Source organism: Rhinoraja longicauda, chromosome 21, assembly GCF_053455715.1.
Source record: "Rhinoraja longicauda isolate Sanriku21f chromosome 21, sRhiLon1.1, whole genome shotgun sequence".
Lineage (NCBI taxonomy): Eukaryota > Metazoa > Chordata > Chondrichthyes > Rajiformes > Arhynchobatidae > Rhinoraja > Rhinoraja longicauda.
In genome coordinates this window covers 10,227,039-10,247,079 of record NC_135973.1, presented here as the reverse complement: position 1 = coordinate 10,247,079, position 20,041 = coordinate 10,227,039, and the positions used below count along the sequence as shown (strand labels likewise).

Below are 20,041 nucleotides of genomic sequence, written 5' to 3'. Positions count from 1 at the left end.
CAAAAGCATTGCAAAGGAAATGTGCAGGAGGTGATGCCTTGTGCAGTGGGATATCTTTGCTAACAGCTGTGAGTGAAGCAGGTGGTTGTCTCTCTCTCGGTGTCGCCCCTCATCACTACGTTTGAGCTCATCCAATAGACCGTGAGTGCGTCCCCACCACCAATGGGGAGGTGAGGGGAGGGGAGAGGCGGCTCGGCTCGGATGGCAATAAATACAGGGCGCGTCGAGCAGGAGCTATCTTGCAAGCACCGAGAGTCCTGCAAGAGCGAAAAACTTAGCAACAATGGCCCTCTCAGACGCCGACAAACAAGAAATCCACAAGCTCGCTGAAACCCTGCACGCAAATGCTGAAGTTTTGGGTGCTGATGCCTTAGCCAGGTAATGTTTTTCCTAAACATTCAGGATATTGACTGTTCTTTCATCGATTATTTGTGATTGTCAACATTTTTCTTGCATTTCCCAAGAACAACGATACAATTATTAATAAAGTGTGCAATAGCATTCTCTGCATGGAGTTGAAGTTTTTCCAAACTATTGTAATTGCCGGTCTGGAAGTAATGGAGTGTAATCCGAGGATAGATTTATTGTACCCTGTGTCTGCAAATTACTTCTCTGCCTTTCTTTCCCATGTTCCTTGAAGGCTGTTTGCGACCCATCCTCAAACCAAGACATACTTCCCGAATTTCAGCGGCTACCATGCCACCGATGCCCCGGTCAAAGCTCATGGCGCCAAGGTGATCGAAGCTGTGGCGAAGGCTATCGATAACTTGGACAACCTGCCCAAACACCTGGAGAAGCTGGCCAAGAAACATGGTCATGAACTTCTTGTGGATCCCCATAACTTTGACGTAAGTACATCCCTCTTTCACATTCTTCATCGTTTCGATTTCATAACAAGAGGAGTTGAGTATAGGAGCAAAGAGGTCCTTCTGCAGTTGTACAGGGCCCTAGTGAGACCGCACCTGGAGTACTGTGTGCAGTTTTGGTCTCCAAATTTGAGGAAGGATATTCTTGCTATTGAGGGTGTGCAGCGTAGATTAATTCCTGGAATGGCGGGACTGTCATATGTTGAAAGACTGGAGTGACTAGGCTTGTATACACTGGAATTTAGAAGGATGAGAGGAGATCTTATCGAAACGTATACGATTATTAAGGGGTTGGACACGTTAGAGGCAGGAAACATGTTCCCAATGTTGGAGAAGTCCAGAACAAGGGGCCACAGTTTAAGAATAAGGGGTAGGCCATTTAGAACTGAGATGAGGAAAAACCTTTTCAGTCAGAGAGTTGTGAATCTGTGGAATTCTCTGCCTCAGAAGGCAGTGGAGGCCAATTCTCTGAATGCATTCAAGAGAGAGCTAGATAGAGCTCTTAAGGATAGCGGAGTCAGGGGGTATGGGGAGAAGGCAGGAACGGGGTACTGATTGAGAGTGATCAGCCATGTTCACATTGAATGGCGGTGCTGGCTCGAAGGGCCGAATGGCCTCCTCCTGCACCTATTGTCTATTGCCTATTGTCTATTGTCTATTGATTTTACAAGCTTTGATATTGCGATGAGGTGAGTAACTCTTTGCACGTTCAACTTCATCCACTTGGAATGTCAGCCGTCCGGCCACATGTCATTGTGTTCAGTTTCGTTTAGCTTAGAGATACAGAGCAGAAACAGGTGCTTCGGCCCACTGAGTCCGAGCCGGTCAGCGATCACTCCATACAATCACACGATAGGGACAATTTGCAATCTATACCAAAGCCAATTAACCTACAAACCTGTAGGTCTTTGGAGAGTGGGGGGGAAACTGGAGCACCCGGAGAAAACCCACGAGGTCACGGGGAGAACGTACAAACTCTGTACAGACAGCACCAGTAGTCGGGATCGAACCAGGGTCTCTGGTGATGTAAGGCAGCAACTCTACTGCTGCACCGCCATGCCGAATTGTGTTCAGTTTAGTTGGGAATATTTTGACCTGTACATCATAGATGAGAGAGACTGAATGTGCAAACAAGTGTCACACTCGTTTACCTTTCAAAATAACGAGTTGAGAATATTACCACCAGCCTCACATTATCTTATTTTATTTTTGCAGCTGATTGCTGGTAGTATCGAGATTACCTTGGCTATTCATCTGCCTTCGTTCTCCCCGGAAACTCACTGTGTTGTTGATAAATTCCTTCAGGAACTTGGACATCAACTGAGTTCTGACTACCGCTAAGATGGAGCCTAAAAAGTACAGCGGCAGACTAAGGATGATCGTCATTAAATTCCTCGCCCGCTTGTTTGCTCAAAATGCTTGCTAATAAATCATTATACTTACAATGCTTTATTTTTTGTTTTAACTCTTTATTGCATATTCCTTTTTTTTAGCGTATTGATTAAGTTTCCATTGATATTTGTTGAACTGCTTTCAACAAATATCGCAGCTCAGGAAGGTGTCGATTTGCAATTTTATTCTGTACTTTTAAAGGATTGAGTTGAACAACAAATACCTTTCATTTACGAATACAATCTGAAATATTACTAGTTTTTTTTTCAAAAGTTACCGATGTTAAGGAAACAGTGAAGGAAACACTACCTTGTATTTTTAAGTAATAGCAGATGGAAAGGCCGAACTAGCAAATAATAAAATCATTCTAAAGCCATCAATTGTCATTCATTTGTGTCTCATATATCATAAATTAATTGGATTTGTGCGACTGGGCCAGAATCTATTCAAGTGAAGTAAACTTAATCAAGACTTGCAGAGCCACACACACTAGAACTCTTTCAAAGTTTAGTTTAGTTTAGAGATACAGTGCGGAAACAGGCCCTTCGGCCCACCGGGTCCGCGCCGACCAGCGATCCCCGCACATTAACACCATTCTACACACACTGGGGACATTTATACAAAGCCAATTACGTCTTTGGAGTGTGGGAGGAAACCGAAGATCTCGGAGAAAACCCAGGCGGTCACGGGGAGAACGTACAAACTCCGTACAGACAGAACCAGTAGTCAGGATCGAACCCGGGTCCCTGGTGCAGAAAGCTCTGCACGGAAGCAGCTCTACCGCTGCGCCACCGTGTCACCGCCTACATGGGTTCATTGAAATCAAGTTAACGGTACAACTAATGCAACAGCGGGTATTTCTTCTTCTCTGTACATGTCCAGCAAGCCTGGTTGGTTTTCATAGCACATCCATCCAACTCTCGCTTACACACCCCACGACAGTCCGTGAACCTTCTACCACCCATGCACATCGGAGGTGACTTCATGAAGACAATTAACCTATCTGCACATCTTTTTGGAATAGGGGAAGAAGCCAGTGGGAGCACACACAGTCAAAGTCCTCACAGAATGTGCTGAGACCTCACAGGCACCACCTCACAGGCAACCTGGCCTGTGGTACCACTATAAAACATATCCTCATCACATATTACAAAGAACTGCGGAAGAACTACACAATATAAAGCCCTACAATGTACTCTGCACAAATATGGTTTTGGTTCTCTGTTAAATTTACATTGTGTTTACTTTTACTTCTAACTGCAATGTCAAACATTTAGTTTGAAATACAGCGCGGAACAGGCCTTCCCAACCACCGAGTCCGCGCCAACCAGCGATAGACAATAGACAATAGGTGCAGGAGGAGGCCATTCGGCCCTTCGAGTCAGCACCACCATTCAATGTGATCATGGCTGATCATTCTCAATCAGTACCCCGTTCCTGCCTTCTCCCCATACCCCCTGACTCCGCTATCCTTTAGAGCTCTATCCAGCTCTCTCTTGAATGCATTCAGAGAATCGGCCTCCACTGCCTTCTGAGGCAGAGAATTCCACAGATTCACAACTCTCTGACTGAAAAAGTTTTTCCTCATCTCCGTTCTAAATGGCCTGCCCCTTATTCTTAAACTGTGGCCCCTTGTTCTGGACTCCCCCAACATTGGGAACATGTTTCCTGCCTCTAACGTGTCCAGCCCCTTAATAATCTTATACGTTTCGATAAGATCCCCTCTCATCCTTCTAAATTCCTGGCTTTACCCCAGTTGCTCCCATGTTTCCTCCCACATGCCAAAGACAAGGTGGCGGCACAGTGGCGCAGCGGTAGCGTTGCTGCCAGAGACACGGGTTTAATGCTGTCTGTACGGAGTTTGCACGTTCTCCCCATGGCCTGCGTGGGTTTTCTCCGGGAGTTCTAGTTTCCTCCCACACTCCAAGGACCGTACAGGTTTGTAGGTTAATTGGCCTGGTATAGTGGTAAATTGTCCCTAGTGTGTAGGATAGTGATAATGTGTGGGGATCGCTGGTCGGTGTGGAGTCAGTGGGCTGAAGGGTCTGTTTGCGCTGTACCTCTAAACCAAACCAAACCAAACCAAACCAAACCAAACCAAACCAAACCAAACCAAACTAAACTAAACTAAACCAAACCAAACCAAACCAAACCAAACCAAACCAAACCAAACCAAACCAAACTAAACTAAACCAAACCAAACCAAACCAAACCAAACCAAACCAAACCAAACCAAACTAAACTAAACTAAACTAAACTAATCCAAACCAAACCAAACTAAACTAAACATGCAGGTTAATATAAGAAGATAACTGCAGATGCTGGTACAAATCGAAGGTTTTTATTCACAAAATGCTGGAGTAACTCAGCAGGTCAGGCAGCATCTCAGGAGAGAAGGAATGGGTGACGTTTCTCGAGAAGGGTCTCGACCCGAAACGTCACCCATTCCTTCTCTCCCGAGATGCTGCCTGACCTGCTCAGTTACTCCAGCATTTTGTGAATAAACATGCAGGTTGATGGGTTAATTGTCCACTGTAAGTTGACTCTGAATGTGTAGATGAGTTGTAGAATCTGGGGGAAATTGATGGGAATGTGGAGAGAATAAATGAGGATCAGTAACAATTGTACAGTTTTATTGAGACCTCACCCGGAGTGCTGCACATGCTTTTGATTCCCATACATTAAAAAGAATACCCCATTGTTGGAGATAGTCCAGAATAAACTCACAAGGCTAATTCCTGGGTTGAGAGAGATGTCCTATCTTGAGTAGTTAAAGACGTTGAATTGAGTATTTGGAGTTTAGCAGAATGAAGGGAGGTCCTATTGAAACATAAAATCCTAAGGGGGGGAAAGACAACATGGATGTTGAGACGTTTCCATGAGGGAGTCTCAACAAGGGGACATCGTTACAAGATAAAGAGGTGGCAATTTAAAGTTGAGGTGTATAAGCATTTCTGAGAATCATAGTCATAGAGTGATACAGCGTGGAGAAGAGGCCCTTCGGCCCAAATTGCCCACATCGGCCAACCTGTCCCAGGTACACTAGTCCCACCTGCCTGCATTTGGTCCATATCCCGTCAAACCTGTCCTATCCTCTCCACATCCACTCTATCCAAGCCTTTCACTATTTTGTGTGTTTCAATGAGGTTATCATATCATATCATCATATATATACAGCCGGAAACAGGCCTTTTCGGCCCTCCAAGTCCGTGCCGCCCAGCGATCCCCGTACATTAACACTATCCTACACCCACTAGGGACAATTTTTACATTTACCCAGCCAATTAACCTACATACCTGTACGTCTTTGGAGTGTGGGAGGAAACCGAAGATCTCGGAGAAAACCCACGCAGGTCACGGGGAGAACGTACAAACTCCTTACAGTGCAGCACCCGTAGTCAGGATCGAACCTGAGTCTCCGGCGCTGCATTCGCTGTAAAGCAGCAACTCTACCGCTACGCTACCGTGCCGCCCTCATTCTTCTAAACTCCAACGAGTACAGGCCCAGTGCCGACAAACGCTCATCATAGGTTAACCTACTCATTCCTGGGATCATTCTTCTAAACCTCCTGTGGACCCTCTCCAGAGCATCGGAGAGGGGAGGAAAACGTCTTCAAAGTAGCCAAACTCTGAGGAGAGTTTGCAGTGAGGAGCAGTAAAATGGTGTCACACGAAACTGCAGATGCTGAGCCCACTGAGTTACTGCAGCGCTTTGTCTTTTTATGAAACTGTATTACTTTCTGGTTTCGCATGTGGGGAAAAATACCCAGGTGTATTTTATATTTTGAGTGGCTTCGCATTACAACTCTATCACAGCTGCACATTCGCAATGTAATAGAAGATGGACACAAAGTGCTGGAGTAACTGAACGAGCCAGGCAGCATCTCTGGAGTAAAAGGAATAGGCGACGTTTCGGGTCGGAACCCTTCCTCGCCATCTTAGGAGGGGTTCCGACCCGAAATGTCACTCATCCTTTTTCTCCAGAGATGCTGCCTGACCCGCTGAGTTACTCCAGCAATTTGTGTCTGTCTTCGGTGTAAACCAGCATCTGCAGTCCCTTCATACACACAATGTAATGTCATCTCAAAACACCTGCCATGGCTGGTATCAAGTGAACACCTTAAGCAGCACTTAATGCTTTGTAGTCTCGTTGACTTGTACTTTAATGAATATCACAATTATATTTACTTGAGAATAATGTGACAGTTTAATATAAATTGGTACATTATTCTCAAATAATACAATTTAAACAGAAAAAGAGTTTCATGTTAATTAAAACTAGACATTCCACAGGTTTCCAGTACATCAATTATAATTTAATGGAGAAGTCCTTGGGTTACGTCGAAGATAGACACAAAATGCTGGAGGAACTCAGCGGGACAGGCGGCATCTCTGGAGAGAAGGAATGGGTGACGTTTCAGGTCGAGACCCTTCTTCAGACCCATTCCTTCTCCTCAGAGGTGCTGCCTGTCCCTCTGAGTTGCTCCAGCATTTTGTGTCTATCTTCGATTAAAACCAGCATCTGCAGTTCTTTCCTGCACTCCTTGGTTTTTAGTGTCTTCTTAAGAAATACAAAAATGTGTTTGGAAAACAGACGGAAAGAATATCTTTGAGAATACGTCCGTGCTCAATCCCACCAGTTGGGCGGACTAGGTGTACGGCAGAGATTAGATAAACAACAGTGGCCACGTTTTCTGCGTAGGTTGTTCCCTTTCCAAGAACATCCGACACAATGACACGCTGTGCAGATATCTTACAAGCCTAATTACATTTAAATAATTTGCATCAAAAGCAACTGCAAGTGCAAGCATTTTTGTTGGATTTGTACCAAACGTGCGACTTTTGGGTGAATGAATACAAAGAACAAAATAGTGACATTTTAAGAATGCAGAAACAAAAGAACCTCTGAGCAGGAAGAAACTGCAGACGCTGGTTTAAACCGAAGATAGACCCAAAAGGCCGGAGTAACTCAGCGGGTCAGACAGCATCTCTGGAGAAAAAGGAATAGGTGGCGTTTCGGGTCACCCTTCTCCAGTCTGGATGGTCTGCCTGGTCTGAAGAAGGGTCTCGACCCGTAACATCACCGATTCCGATTCTCCAGAAATGCTGTCAGACCCGCACAGTTACTCCAGCTTTCTGTGTCCATCTTCAACATAAGAACCTCTGTTGCCTTTTGTGATGGAAAAATGGTCTCCATGTAATTTAAAGCGTTTTCCAGAATGTGCAAAGATTTGCAAAGTGCCATCTACAATTTTAGAGTGGTGCTTGCACCCATGAATTACAAGTCCAAACCATGGGATGCTTGTAACAAAAATCCAGGCTGACTGTCCAGTGCACAACTCAGATAGCAACCCACAGCTGGTGTCTAGCAGAAGAGATATTGAATCGAGTCCCGTGTGCTACGTGTTGATGCAGAAGCCCCCTGTGTGATATCTTAAAGAAGTTTAGGGGAGATAACCAGGCACTATTAGCCAACATGTGTTTCTCTTTCAAACATTAGCCAAGAACATTGCCTTGCTGTTACTTCACTGCTCTTTGTAAGTCTTTGGAGATGCAGAATGGAAACAGTTCCTTCAGCCCACCGAGTCCACGCAAACCATCGATCACCCGTTCACGTTAGTTATAGAGTCACAGAGTCATAGAGTGATACAGTGCGGAAACAGGCCCTTCGGCAAAACCTGCCCACACCGGCCAACATGTCCCACCTGCCCGAAACGTCACCCATTCCTTCACTCCAGAGATGCTGCCTGTCCCACTGAGTCACTCCAGCATTTTGTGTCCACCTTTGATTCAAACCAGCATTTGCTGTTCTTTCCTGCACATGATGTCCCAGCTACACTAGTCCCATCCCCAGCAAAGGCACTGGGATTAAACTACTTATTCTGAGGGATGAACTTGTTCTTTCCTTTAATGACTGAGCCTTCAAATGAAGTAGCTGCAATGACCTGCATGTGCACAGCTTCAGAGGTTCTCCATCAAGAGGAGATGTTGCAGTATTTCCCGAGCAAGACTAGCCAAGGTGTAAAACTGAACAGCACCACAAACAGTTACTGTGTAAACATTTCTGCTAAATTGCACGAAGTAATAACTAATGCCACAAAATGCAATTTGCAGAAAACAAAAATCAGTTAAACAGTATTTCTTGTCTGTGTGTCAGTACGATAGCACGTGTGTAGAAAACTTCATTACACTTGAGCAAAGGGGACTACTGAGGCATGAGGTAGGAGCTGGCAAAGATTGACTGGAAAGGGGCTTTAGTAGGAACTAGACAAAGTGGACCCGACCCGTTGGGCCCAAACCTCTCCTGCATTGGTGCAGCACCCTGTCCTCCCCCACTCCCCTCTCTCCTCAACCCCCCCCTCCCCTCTCCCTTCTCCCCCACTCCCCCTCCCTCCCTCCTCCCTCCTCCCCCTCCACCTCCCCTCCTTTTAAACTTAAAAATGTGAATAACTTAAAAAATATAACACAGATTTCAATAAAAACTGCTTGCATTATCACTAAAGTGACAATGATGAGTAAGGTGGGGCTAAAATTGTTGCGCCATCGTGTACCGTTTTGGCTGAAGTTCAGTCACAAACAAGATAACAAACGAGAGTTTTAGTATATAGATGACGGTAGAGCAGCAATGGCAGGAATTTCTGCGGATAATTCAGAAGGTGCAGGATCATTTCATTTCATTCCAAAGAGGAAGAAAGGGAGAGAAAGGATGAGGTAGGAATGTAAGTTAGCTAGCCAATAATATAACAGAGGACAGCAAGTGTTTCCATGGATATATAAAGAGTAAGAAAGAGGCAGAAGTGGAAGCTGATCTGCCCGAGAACGATGCCGGAGAGGTGATGACGGGAAATCAAGAAATGTCAGAGGAATTGAATAACTTTATTGCCTCAGGTGAAGACACCAGCAGGGTGCCTGCAATCCCAGAGAGTGTGGGGGTGGAAGTTAGTGGAGCGGCGATTACCAAGGAGAAGGTGCTAGGAAATCTGAAAGGTCTGAGGGTGGACAGGTCACCTGGGCCGGATGGACTGCACCCCAGTTTTCTGCAGGAGGTGGCCTCAGAGATTGTGGAGGCGTTAGTTGTGGCCTGTCAACTGCACAGGCATGGACCCATTTTTTTTAAAAAAAGTGATTTTTAACGATTAAAAAGTGAAAAAAGTGTTTAAATATAACATTAATTTGAACCCCAGGTGAGTAAGGTGGGCCTAAAATAGTCCCGCTACCCTGTACTGTTTTGGCTGTATTTCCACCACAGATATACACACGATCGAGATGAGAGATTTAGTAATATCATAGATAGATATTATTCAAGATATCATATCATATCATATCATATATATATACAGCCGGAAACAGGCTTTTTCGGCCCTCCAAGTCCGTGCCGCCCAGCGATCCCCGCACATTAACACTATCCTACACCCACTAGGGACAATTTTTACATTTACCCAGCCAATTAACCTACATACCTGTACGTCTTTGGAGTGTGGGAGGAAACCGAAGATCTCGGAGAAAACCCACGCAGGTCACGGGGAGAACGTACAAACTCCTTACAGTGCAGCACCCGTAGTCAGGATCGAACCTGAGTCTCCGGCGCTGCATTCGCTGTAAAGCAGCAACTCTACCGCTGCGCCACCGTGCTATATTCACAAACAGGTGAGATTTTGATTCAACATTAAGGAAAGGAGGGATTCGAAGGTATTAGCTGTCAGAAGAGGTTGGGCAAACTTGGATTGATTTCTCGGGAGCATCAGAGGCTGAGGGGAAACCCGATAGAAGTTTATAAAATTATGAGAATCATAGATAGGGTTAGAATCTTCCTGCCAGGATAGAAATGTCAGAAAACTGGAGCTTTAAGGTGAGAGGGGCAAAGTGTAAAGGAGATGTGTGGGACAAGTTTTACACAATAGACAATAGGCGATAGACAATAGGTGCAGGAGAAGGCCATTCAGCCCTTCAAGCCAGTACCGCCATTCACTGTGATCATGGCTGATCATCCACAATCAGTACCCCATTCCTGCCTTCTCCCCATATCCCTTGACTCCGCTATCTTTAATAGACAATAGACAATAGACAATAGACAATAGGTGCAGGAGTAGGCCATTCAGCCCTTCGAGCCAGCACCGCCATTCAATGCGATCATGGCTGATCACTCTCAATCAGTACCCCGTTCCTGCCTTCTCCCCATACCCCCTCATTCCGCTATCCTTAAGAGCTCTATCCAGCTCTCTCTTGAAAGCATCCAACGAACTGGCCTCCACTGCCTTCTGAGGCAGAGAATTCCACACCTTCACCACTCTCTGACTGAAAAAGTTCTTCCTCATCTCCGTTCTAAATGGCCTACCCCTTATTCTTAAACTGTGGCCCCTTGTTCTGGACTCCCCCAACATTGGGAACATGTTTCCTGCCTCTAATGTGTCCAATCCCCTAATTATCTTATATGTTTCAATAAGATCCCCCCTCATCCTTCTAAATTCCAGTGTATACAAGCCCAATCGCTCCAGCCTTTCAACATACGACAGTCCCGCCATTCCGGGAATTAACCTAGTGAACCTACGCTGCACGCCCTCCATAGCAAGAATATCCTTCCTCAAATTTGGAGACCAAAACTGCACACAGTACTCCAGGTGCGGTCTCACCAGGGCCCGGTACAACTGCAGAAGGACCTCTTTGCTCCTATACTCAACTCCTCTTGTTACGAAGGCCAACATTCCATTGGCTTTCTTCACTGCCTGCTGTACCTGCATGCTTCCTTTCATTGACTGATGCACTAGGACACCCAGATCTCGTTGAACTCCCCCTCCTCCTAACTTGACACCATTCAGATTTAAGAGCTCTATCTAACTCTCACTTGAATGTATCCAGAGAATTGGCCTCCACTGCCTTCTGAGGCAGAGGATTCCACAGATTCACAACCCTCTGGGTGAAAAAGTTTTTTCACAGAGGATGGAGAGTACGCTGGAACGTGCTGTCAGGTGTGCTGATACAGGTAGATACTACAGGGATATCTAAGAGGCTTTGAGATAGGCACTTGAATATGTAGGGATTAGAGAGACATGGATCACATGCAAGGCGGAAGTTAGACACAAAATGCTGGAGTAACTCAGCGGGACAGGCAGCATCTCTGGAGAGAAGGAATGGGCGACGTTTCGGGTCGAGCCCCTTCATCAGACTGAAGATGTGTCTCGACCCGAAACGTCACCCATTCCTCTCCAGGGATGCTGCCTGTCCCGCTGAGTTACTCCAGCATTATGTGTCTACCTTCGATTTAAACCAGCATCTGCAGTTCTTTCCTACACATGCAAGTCAGAGATTAGATCAAGTTTGGCAGATACATTGTGGGCCGAAGGGCCTGTATCTGTGCTGAACTATTCTATGTTTCAAAAATTGTACAAACTTCTGGTCTTTGAAAATTGAAAATGTTATTTAATGAAAAGGCACAACAGGGAAAAAAGTAAAAGTATCTATATTCTACATTCTGTACCTTCTTCCCCTTTGCTCTCTGCATTGTGCTTCAGTTTGACCTGCTTGCATTTACGTATAGTATTATCTGATCTGTTTGGATAGCATGCAAAACAAAGATTTTCACTGTACCTCAGCAATAACAAACCCAGACCTAAAGTATCATTCTGCAGATCTTCCATCCAGAAATAATAACCATCGCTCTGCTTCCACAGGTGCTGTTTCATCTGTCTCTGGTAATTCCATTAAGAAAAAGAAATGCAAAAGCTGGACTTCAATTAACCAGGAACACTGTTTAGTGTAAATTAGTTTAGAGATACAGCATGGAAACAGACCCTTCCGCCCTCCGAATCCAGCGATCCCCGTACACTAACACTGCCTTACACGCTAGGGACAATTTACAGTTTTACCAAAGCCAATTAACCTACAACCCTGTGCATTTTTGGAGTGCGGGAGGAAACCAGAGTACCTGGAGAAAACAGGCGTGGTCACGAGGAGAACATACAAACTCCATACTGACAGCATCCATGGTCAGGATGGAACGCAGGTCTCTTGCGCTGTGAGGCAGCAACCCGGCCGCTGTGCCACTATGCTGCCCTTTCTCTCTGCCAGAGGTTGAAAGAAAAGGCACGGCACCTTGGCACAGCGGTAGAGTTATAGACAATAGACAATAGGTGCAGGAGGAGGCCATTCGGCCCTTCGAGCCAGCACCGCCATTCAATGTGATCATGGCTGATCATTCTCAATCAGTACCCCGTTCCTGCCTTCTCCCCATACCCCCTGACTCCGCTATCCTTAAGAGCTCTATCCAGCTCTCTCTTGAGCAGGTCTCTTGCCTTGCAGCGCCAGAGACCCCGGTTCAATCCTGACTACGGCTGCTGTCTGTATGGAGTTTGCATGTTCTCCCTGTGACCTGCGTGGGTTTTCTCCGGGTGCTTTTGTTTCCTCCCGCACTCCAAAGACTTGTAGGTTTGCAGGTTAATTGGCTTCAATCGGATTGCAAATTGTCCCTATTGTGTGGGCAGGATGATGTTAGTGTGCGGGGATGGCTGGTCGGCACGGACTCGGTGGGCCGAAGGGCCTATGTCTCTAAACCAAACTAGAAAATTGGACACAATGATACAGTTTAAAAGGGGATGCATGGAGATATTATCAGGGATAAATTGGATTGTGTTTCTTTGCATTGGGTGGGTGGAAGTGAAGCACGAGTGACCATGCACTCAGCAGGTGTTAATCTCAAACGGCCAAACACAGAAGGGTGATGCCCATTGATAGAAAGCAAGCCCAACCCAACACAGAGCCAGCCTATTACAGCCGGGGTTTGGTCTGAGATGTGCTCTGCTGCTGCCTATAAAAGTGGAGTCCGAACTCCAGACCGACACAGCTTTCTTGTGCAAGAAGTGGCAGTGAAAGCTCAACAGACAAAATGGTGACCCTGACTAAAGAAGAGGAGGACTACATCGTACGCATTTGGAGCCAAGTAGATAAGAAATTAATAACTGCTCGAGCTCTGGAAAGGTATGATGAGAATGTCTTTTTGTTTTAAGTTTAATTCACACGTTATATTTTCACGTCTGGTTGAAAATGAAGTGTTCTTTCATTCTCTATGCACTCATAAACCTTGTTACAGGGTAGAGGGAGCTGGTTTTTCAACAGGTTACCGAGCTTCTAGTCAACTCTACGGAAGCTCAGCTACTAACGTGATGCAAAACGGCGCAGAGAAAACAGCTCAGCCCGTCCGTGACACACTGGTCACCTGGTCCACCTGAGGAGCACCTTCAGCGATGGACCGGCTCCACCAAGATGCAGCATCGAATGCCACAGGAGATCCTTTTTCCCTGCAGCTATCAAGCTGTACAACCCAGCCACCTTCTGTGGTGGGGCAGACTGACCCTCCTTGCACTCCACCCCCCCACCCCCATCCTCTTCCCCACCCAATCTTTGCGCATCCCCAAATCCCGGACTTTCCACTCATCACTTTAATTTCACGTTTCAGGTATCTTGTTGTGTTTTATGACTGTTGGCAGACCAATTTCCCGTCGGGGATGAATAACGTTCTATCGTATCGTACCGTGTTGTATGAGCTTTGAGAGATTAATTACTTTCACCCAAAACGTGAATGACTTTGCTTTTTTTTCCCCCCCCTCCAGGGTGTTTGAAGTCTATCCCTGGACGATCAGACTATTTAGCAAGCTGAATGGGAAATTCAAAGCCTCCGATGCCGGAGTTCAAGCTCATGCGGACAAAGTGCTATCAGCTCTGGATAAGGCGGTCAAGAACATCAATAACATCAGCTCCATCTTCAAAAAACTTAGCATTGAACATCAAAAAATCGGTGTGGATACACAGAGCTTCATGGTGAGAATCGATCTTTTTACTATCCATTTCATTCTTAAATGGGCGGTAAATTCTCTTAAAGGCGTGTTGCAAATACAGCCAGGTTCCAGACTCGGAGCTAAGTGTGGCAGCACAACACAGGGGATTGAAACTCCGTGGAAAAGAACGTTTTCTTAAGTAAAGGCGTTTTCAATCGATTATTTTCAGTTCGGTTTAGTTTATTGTCACGTGTATCGAGGCACGTTAAAAAGTTGCGTGCAAAGTTGGACAACGGGCACACAGATTGGAAGAATGTTATCAGTTAGAGACACTGGTTCACACACTGGATCAGACACAAAATGGTGGAGTGACTCAGTGGGTCAGGCAGCATCTTTGGAGATTGCCCGGGTGCGGGTTTGGCCAACCCGACGAGTTACTCCACCATTTTGGGTCTACCTTTGCTGTGTAAACCAACACCTGCAGTTCACTTCACAAGCGCATGTCTTTCTAGTCGATGTTAAATAATATATCTAGTCGCCATTTCACATATTTAAACATTTCTCCCACTTGTATGACGCGTTCGTTGGGTGATTTGAGATTTGTTCTCCAGCTTTGTTTAAAGTTTTATATTGTGTTTTTTTTCTTTTTTCTTTCAGCATTTGGGCCAGGCATTCATTGTTGAATTCGCCCTGCTGTTTAAAACTAAGTTCACCTCGGAAAAGCATGAAGCCACCCACAAGTTTTTCAAGCAGGTGGCGGAAGCACTTTCCGGCTCTTACCATTAAATCTAAACCCACCGGCATCTTCTATACTTCAAAGAAAGAATGCAGTGAAAACTTGCATCTTCAGTCTCTGAGATATTCTGTGTGCTTACTTAAAGAACTGTCTGGTTCAAATCATGCTAAAATAAAATTGGTGTGAATTGCCCCATTTGAATGCCGATTTCTCAACATGCTTTGGAGAATCTCTCTTTGTTTTCATTCTGCTTTTCAGTGCTTTCAATAAAGAACCAAAATTACCCCCGAACAATTGCTATGTCTGAATTCTTTATTTAACTTAAGCATAATGAAAATTTGGATCACAAATAATCCGTGGCTTTGTGGGCAAGTTGGCCGAAGGGCCTGTTTCCACACAGTATGTCTCTATGACTCTATCACCAATTTAGTTTAGTTTAGAGATACAGCGCAGAAACAGGCCCCTCGGCCCACCGAGTCCACACCAAGCAGCGATTCCCGCACATTAACACTATCCTACGCACACTGCGGACAATTTTCTTTACATTTATACCAAGCCAATTAACCTACAAACCTGTACGTCTTTGGAGTGTGGGAGGAAACTGAATATCCCAGAGCCAACCCACGCAGATCACCGGGAGAACGTACAAACTCCTTACAGACAAGCACCCGTAGTCAGGATCGAACCTTGGTCCCTGGTGCTGTAAGGCAGTAGCTCTACCGCTGCGCCCCCATGTCGCCCAGGGTTCGATCCTGACTATGGTTGCTGGCTGTATGGAGTTTGTGTGTTCTCCCTGTGACCGGGTGGGTTTTCTCCGGGTGCTCTGGTTTCCTCCCACATATAAAAATGAGGCATATTTCAGAAGGGTCTTACTCTTTCTTAGGACATGGTAAAGTATTTTACACCCAACGAGATATATTTGAAGTACCTTCATGCTGAACTTCAGGGAAACACAATAGTCACTATTTGATCAATCGGGGCGGCACGGTGGCGCAGCGGTAGAGTTGCTGCCTTACAGCGAATGCAGCGCCGGGACTCAGGTTCGATCCTGACTACGGGCGCCGTCTATAAAGAGTTTGTACGTTCCCCCCGTGACCTGCGTGGGTTTTCTCCGAGATCTTCGGTTTCCTCCCACACTCCAAAGACGTACCGGTATGTAGGTTAATTGACTGGGTAAATGTAAAAATTGTCACTAGTGTGTGTAGGATAGTGTTAATGTGCGGGGATCGCTGGGCGGCGCGGACTTGGTGGGCCGAAGGGCCTGTATCCGCACTGTATCTTTAAAAAAAAAAATTTTAAACAGTGAACCAGAGAAAACTGTCAGGGTCCCCTGTTAAAATGGTCAGTTTTAAGGGTGACCGCTTCTCGAGACCCTTTTCCCCACACAGTATCCTGTGACACCTGTACTCTTGTCCACATGGACAATTGCCTCAGATTTCCTTCAGCAGTGGAACCTCCCCAGTCCTCTTGTGCCGAGAAGCCTAAAAATTCACTATTCTCTAGGTAAATAAATGTCATTCCTGAAGGCTAACTCCTTATTTTGAAGCAGACCCCCAGGTTCTAGATAGCCCCTGCAGATCAACATTATTTCTGCATTTACCCTGATAACAAACACCAAGGCAGTTCTCCAAGCTTTAATTGCAGACCAAGCTTGGAATTCAGGCCTATAACACCACCAAACTTTTTCTAACTTATTGAGGTCCTACAAACAGGAACCATTTTCAACTAACGTATAGGATGGAACTGCCGATGCTGGTTTAAACTGAAGATAGACCCAAAAAGCTGGAGTAACTAGACGGGTCAGAGAGCTTTTCTGGAGAACATTTTTTTCCTTTCCTCCAGAGATGCTGTCTGACCTGCTGAGTTACTCCAGCTTTTTTTTGTCTTAACCTGCTGAGTTATTCCAGCTTTTTCTTGTCCGTCTACCATTTTTAATTATCACTGGTAGTATAAGAAAATAACTGCAGATGCTGGTACAAATCGATTTATTCACAAAATGCTGGAGTAACTCAGCAGGTCAGGCAGCATCTCAGGAGAGAAGGAATGGGTGACGTTTCGGGTCGAGACTCTTCTTCAGAATGTACTTGGAATATGCTTGTAAACCTATGACCACACATAGTCTGAAAAGTCAACTGGACCTAAAACATTTACTCAATTCATTTCAAACGAAGGGCATTAAAATCTTTTCAAATGATTTGCTGTAAAAATAAATCCTTTTTCATTTAATGTCTGTGGTTAGCTTCTGCGGTTCAAACTTTATCTAAATTCGCAGCCTTCTAATTGACGACTTGCCATTTTAATAGAAGTAATTTGTACAACATCTCGAATCGTGCCGTTAGGGTTCAGTGCAAAAGCAGGGCAATCGATAAATGCTTAATGGCGCATCCCAATATTCTCTGGGTATGTTTGGGAATTTCTTGGAGCTTTAAGCATGCACTTGAAGACAGTCTGTTCTTCAAAGTCTTGAAACACGATGCGTAAAGTGCGTCAAACCAACACAATGTGGGCAAGACCGATAAGTGACTTTTCTCTGATCAGACACACTCAGGGATTTGTGTACGTGTGATATGCTTGACGTGGGATCAGCCACATTGCCCACGCTCGTCATTTCAAAGCAGATTAAAAGAACAGGGCCACATATTTTTTTTTTAAAGTTCTCCCTACGTGCTAGACTACAATAACTCAGCAGAAAATGAGGAACTGAAGTTTGCTGAATCATTTTACCGACCGTTGGCTATCATCTTGACGTGCAGTGTATGTGTTTAGCCAGATTCCTGACCGGTCCTGCCGTTCTGCAAAACATTTACAGCAGGTTAAAAATTTGACATTTCCGCCCCTCAGACACACTGGAAACCTTCGGACTTTCATTTACTTTTCTGTGTCCAAAAATGATTTTCATTTCATTAAAATTTTAGCTTCAAAGTCATTTCCCAAATAGACACCTCTTTCTCTGTTTTATATCATAAACGTAGAAACATAGAAAATAGGTGCAGGAGTAGGCCATTCGGCCCTTCGAGCTAGCACCACCATTCAATATGATCATGGCTGATCATCCAAAATCAGTACCCCGTCCATGCTTTCTCCCCATATCCCTTGATTCCATTAGCCCTAAGAGCTAAATCTAAATCTCTCTTGAGAACATCCAGTGAATTGGCCTCCACTGCCTTCTGTGGCAGAGAATTCCACAGATTCACAACTCTCTGGGTGGAAACATTTTTCCTCTAAAACCAGCTTTGATTACACTTTAAACTTGAATATTCAAAAAAATTGACGACATTTGTTTAGTTTAGTTTAGTTTAGTTTAGAGATACAGAGTTGAAACAGGCTCTTCGGCCCACCGAGTCCGTGCCGACCAGCGTTCCGCTCACACTTACACTTATCCGACACACACGAGGAACAATTTACAATTATACCAAGCCAATTAACGTACAAACCCGTACGTCTTTGGAGTGTGGGAGGAAACCGGAGCACCCAGAGAAAACCCACACAAGTCACGGGGAGAAAATACAAACTCTGTACAGACAACACCCATAGCCAGGATCGAACCCAAGTCTCTGGTGCTGTGGTGGTGGTAGCAGATACGATAGTCGTGTTTAAGAGACTTTTAGACAGGCATGTGGAAGTGCAGGACGTAGAGAGATATGGACCATATACATGCAGATGAGATCAGTATAACTTGGCATCATATTAGATATAAGCGTTGTCATAAGGTCATTAGTCATGTGATAGAAGCAGAATTAGGCCATTCGACCCATCAAGTTTTCTCCACCATTCAACCATGGCTGATCTATCCCTCCCTCCTAACCCCATTCTCCAACCTTCTCCCCATAACGCCTGACACCCACACTAATCAAGAATCTATCTATATCTGTCTTAAAAATATACATTACCTTGGCCTCCACAGACTTCTGTGGCACAGAATTCCACAGATTCCACTAAAAACAAATCCTCCTCATCTCCTTCCTAAAGTCAAGTCAAGTTTATTTGTCACATACACATACACGATGTGCAGTGAAATGAAAGTGGCAATGCCTGCGGATTGTGCACAAAAAAGAATTACAGTTACAGCATATAAATTAAAGTTAATACAGAGAAGACAAAATTTAGTCCCTGGAGTTATAATAGTTAACAGTCCTGATGGCCTGTGGGAAGAAACTCCGTCTCATCCTCTCCGTTTTCACAGCGTGACAGCGGAGGCGTTTGCCTGACCGTAGCAGCTGGAACAGTCCGTTACTGGGGTGGCAGGGGTCCCTCATAACCTTGCTTGCTCTCGATCTGCACCTCCTGATGTATAGGTCCTGCAGGGGGGCGAGTGTAGTTCCCATAGTGCGTTCTGCCGAACGCACTACTCTCTGCAGGGCCTTCCTGTCCTGGGCAGAGCTGTTCCCAAACCATACTGTGATGTTGCCGGACAGGATGCTCTCTCTACAGCCCCAGAGTAGAAGCATTGAAGGATCCTCAGGGACACCCTGAATTTCCTCAGCTGTCTAAGGTGGTAAAGGCGCTGCTTTGCCTTACCCACCAGTGCGGCAATGTGCGTTGTCCATGTCAGATCCTCTTTGATGTGGACTCCCAGGAATGCCCTTTTACTCTGATGCCTTGAACTGTGGTCCTAGACTCTCCCACTAGTGGAAACATCCTCACAAATGTCCATTGTGGGCCGAAGGGCCTGTTCTTTTGCTGTACTGTTATATCCAGCGCAGGTGACAAATAAAAACACTTTTGATATTCTAAACACTCTTGAACAGGCGTTTAGTGGAAATACATGAAATGCACACCCAAGTCACATCAGCTTTCCTTCTCAACCTGCTACAGCTGACAATGGCCTTTCCTTTGCCATTTGTTGCTTTTTTGTACATCTTTCATTCCTTCATTCTGTATCTCTCTGCATCATCGACCGTCTATATCTCTCGTTTCCCTTTCCCCTGACCTTCACCTAAGGAGGGTCTCGACCAGCATCTGCAGTTCCTTTCTCCACATGCTTACCTCTTTCTGCTGGCTGTGATGAACATCGCCATCTGGTGGACGAACACAAGCTAGCAACAAAATAAATGTCATTCCCAATGTATAGAAACCAGATGGAGGGGAATATACAACGATACAATACAATACAATACAATACAATATATCTTTATTGTCATTGTACAGGGGTACAACGAGATTGGGAATGCGCCTCCCATACGATGCAATAATTTAATTAGCTAGTCAGTATTAATTTAAACAACCCAATGAAACAAATTGTAACAGTTGTAAAACAGAATTAAGTGCAAGTAGATCCG

General features: G+C 45.2%; 2 protein-coding genes across 2 annotated transcripts; both read left to right on the top strand.

Moving 5' to 3' along the window:
• The first annotated feature begins 251 nt into the window (after positions 1 to 251).
• Positions 252 to 2,313, top strand: LOC144604229 (hemoglobin subunit alpha-like). The gene is made up of 3 exons (XM_078418447.1): positions 252 to 378; positions 641 to 848; positions 2,082 to 2,313. The coding sequence occupies exons 1-3, from the start codon at positions 284 to 286 to the stop codon at positions 2,205 to 2,207; spliced, it is 429 nt and encodes a 142-aa protein (XP_078274573.1). The 5' UTR covers positions 252 to 283; the 3' UTR covers positions 2,208 to 2,313.
• A 10,791-nt stretch (positions 2,314 to 13,104) lies between these two features.
• Positions 13,105 to 15,046, top strand: LOC144604228 (hemoglobin subunit beta-like). The gene is made up of 3 exons (XM_078418446.1): positions 13,105 to 13,229; positions 13,862 to 14,069; positions 14,684 to 15,046. The coding sequence occupies exons 1-3, from the start codon at positions 13,138 to 13,140 to the stop codon at positions 14,810 to 14,812; spliced, it is 429 nt and encodes a 142-aa protein (XP_078274572.1). The 5' UTR covers positions 13,105 to 13,137; the 3' UTR covers positions 14,813 to 15,046.
• Positions 15,047 to 20,041: the final 4,995 nt, after the last annotated feature.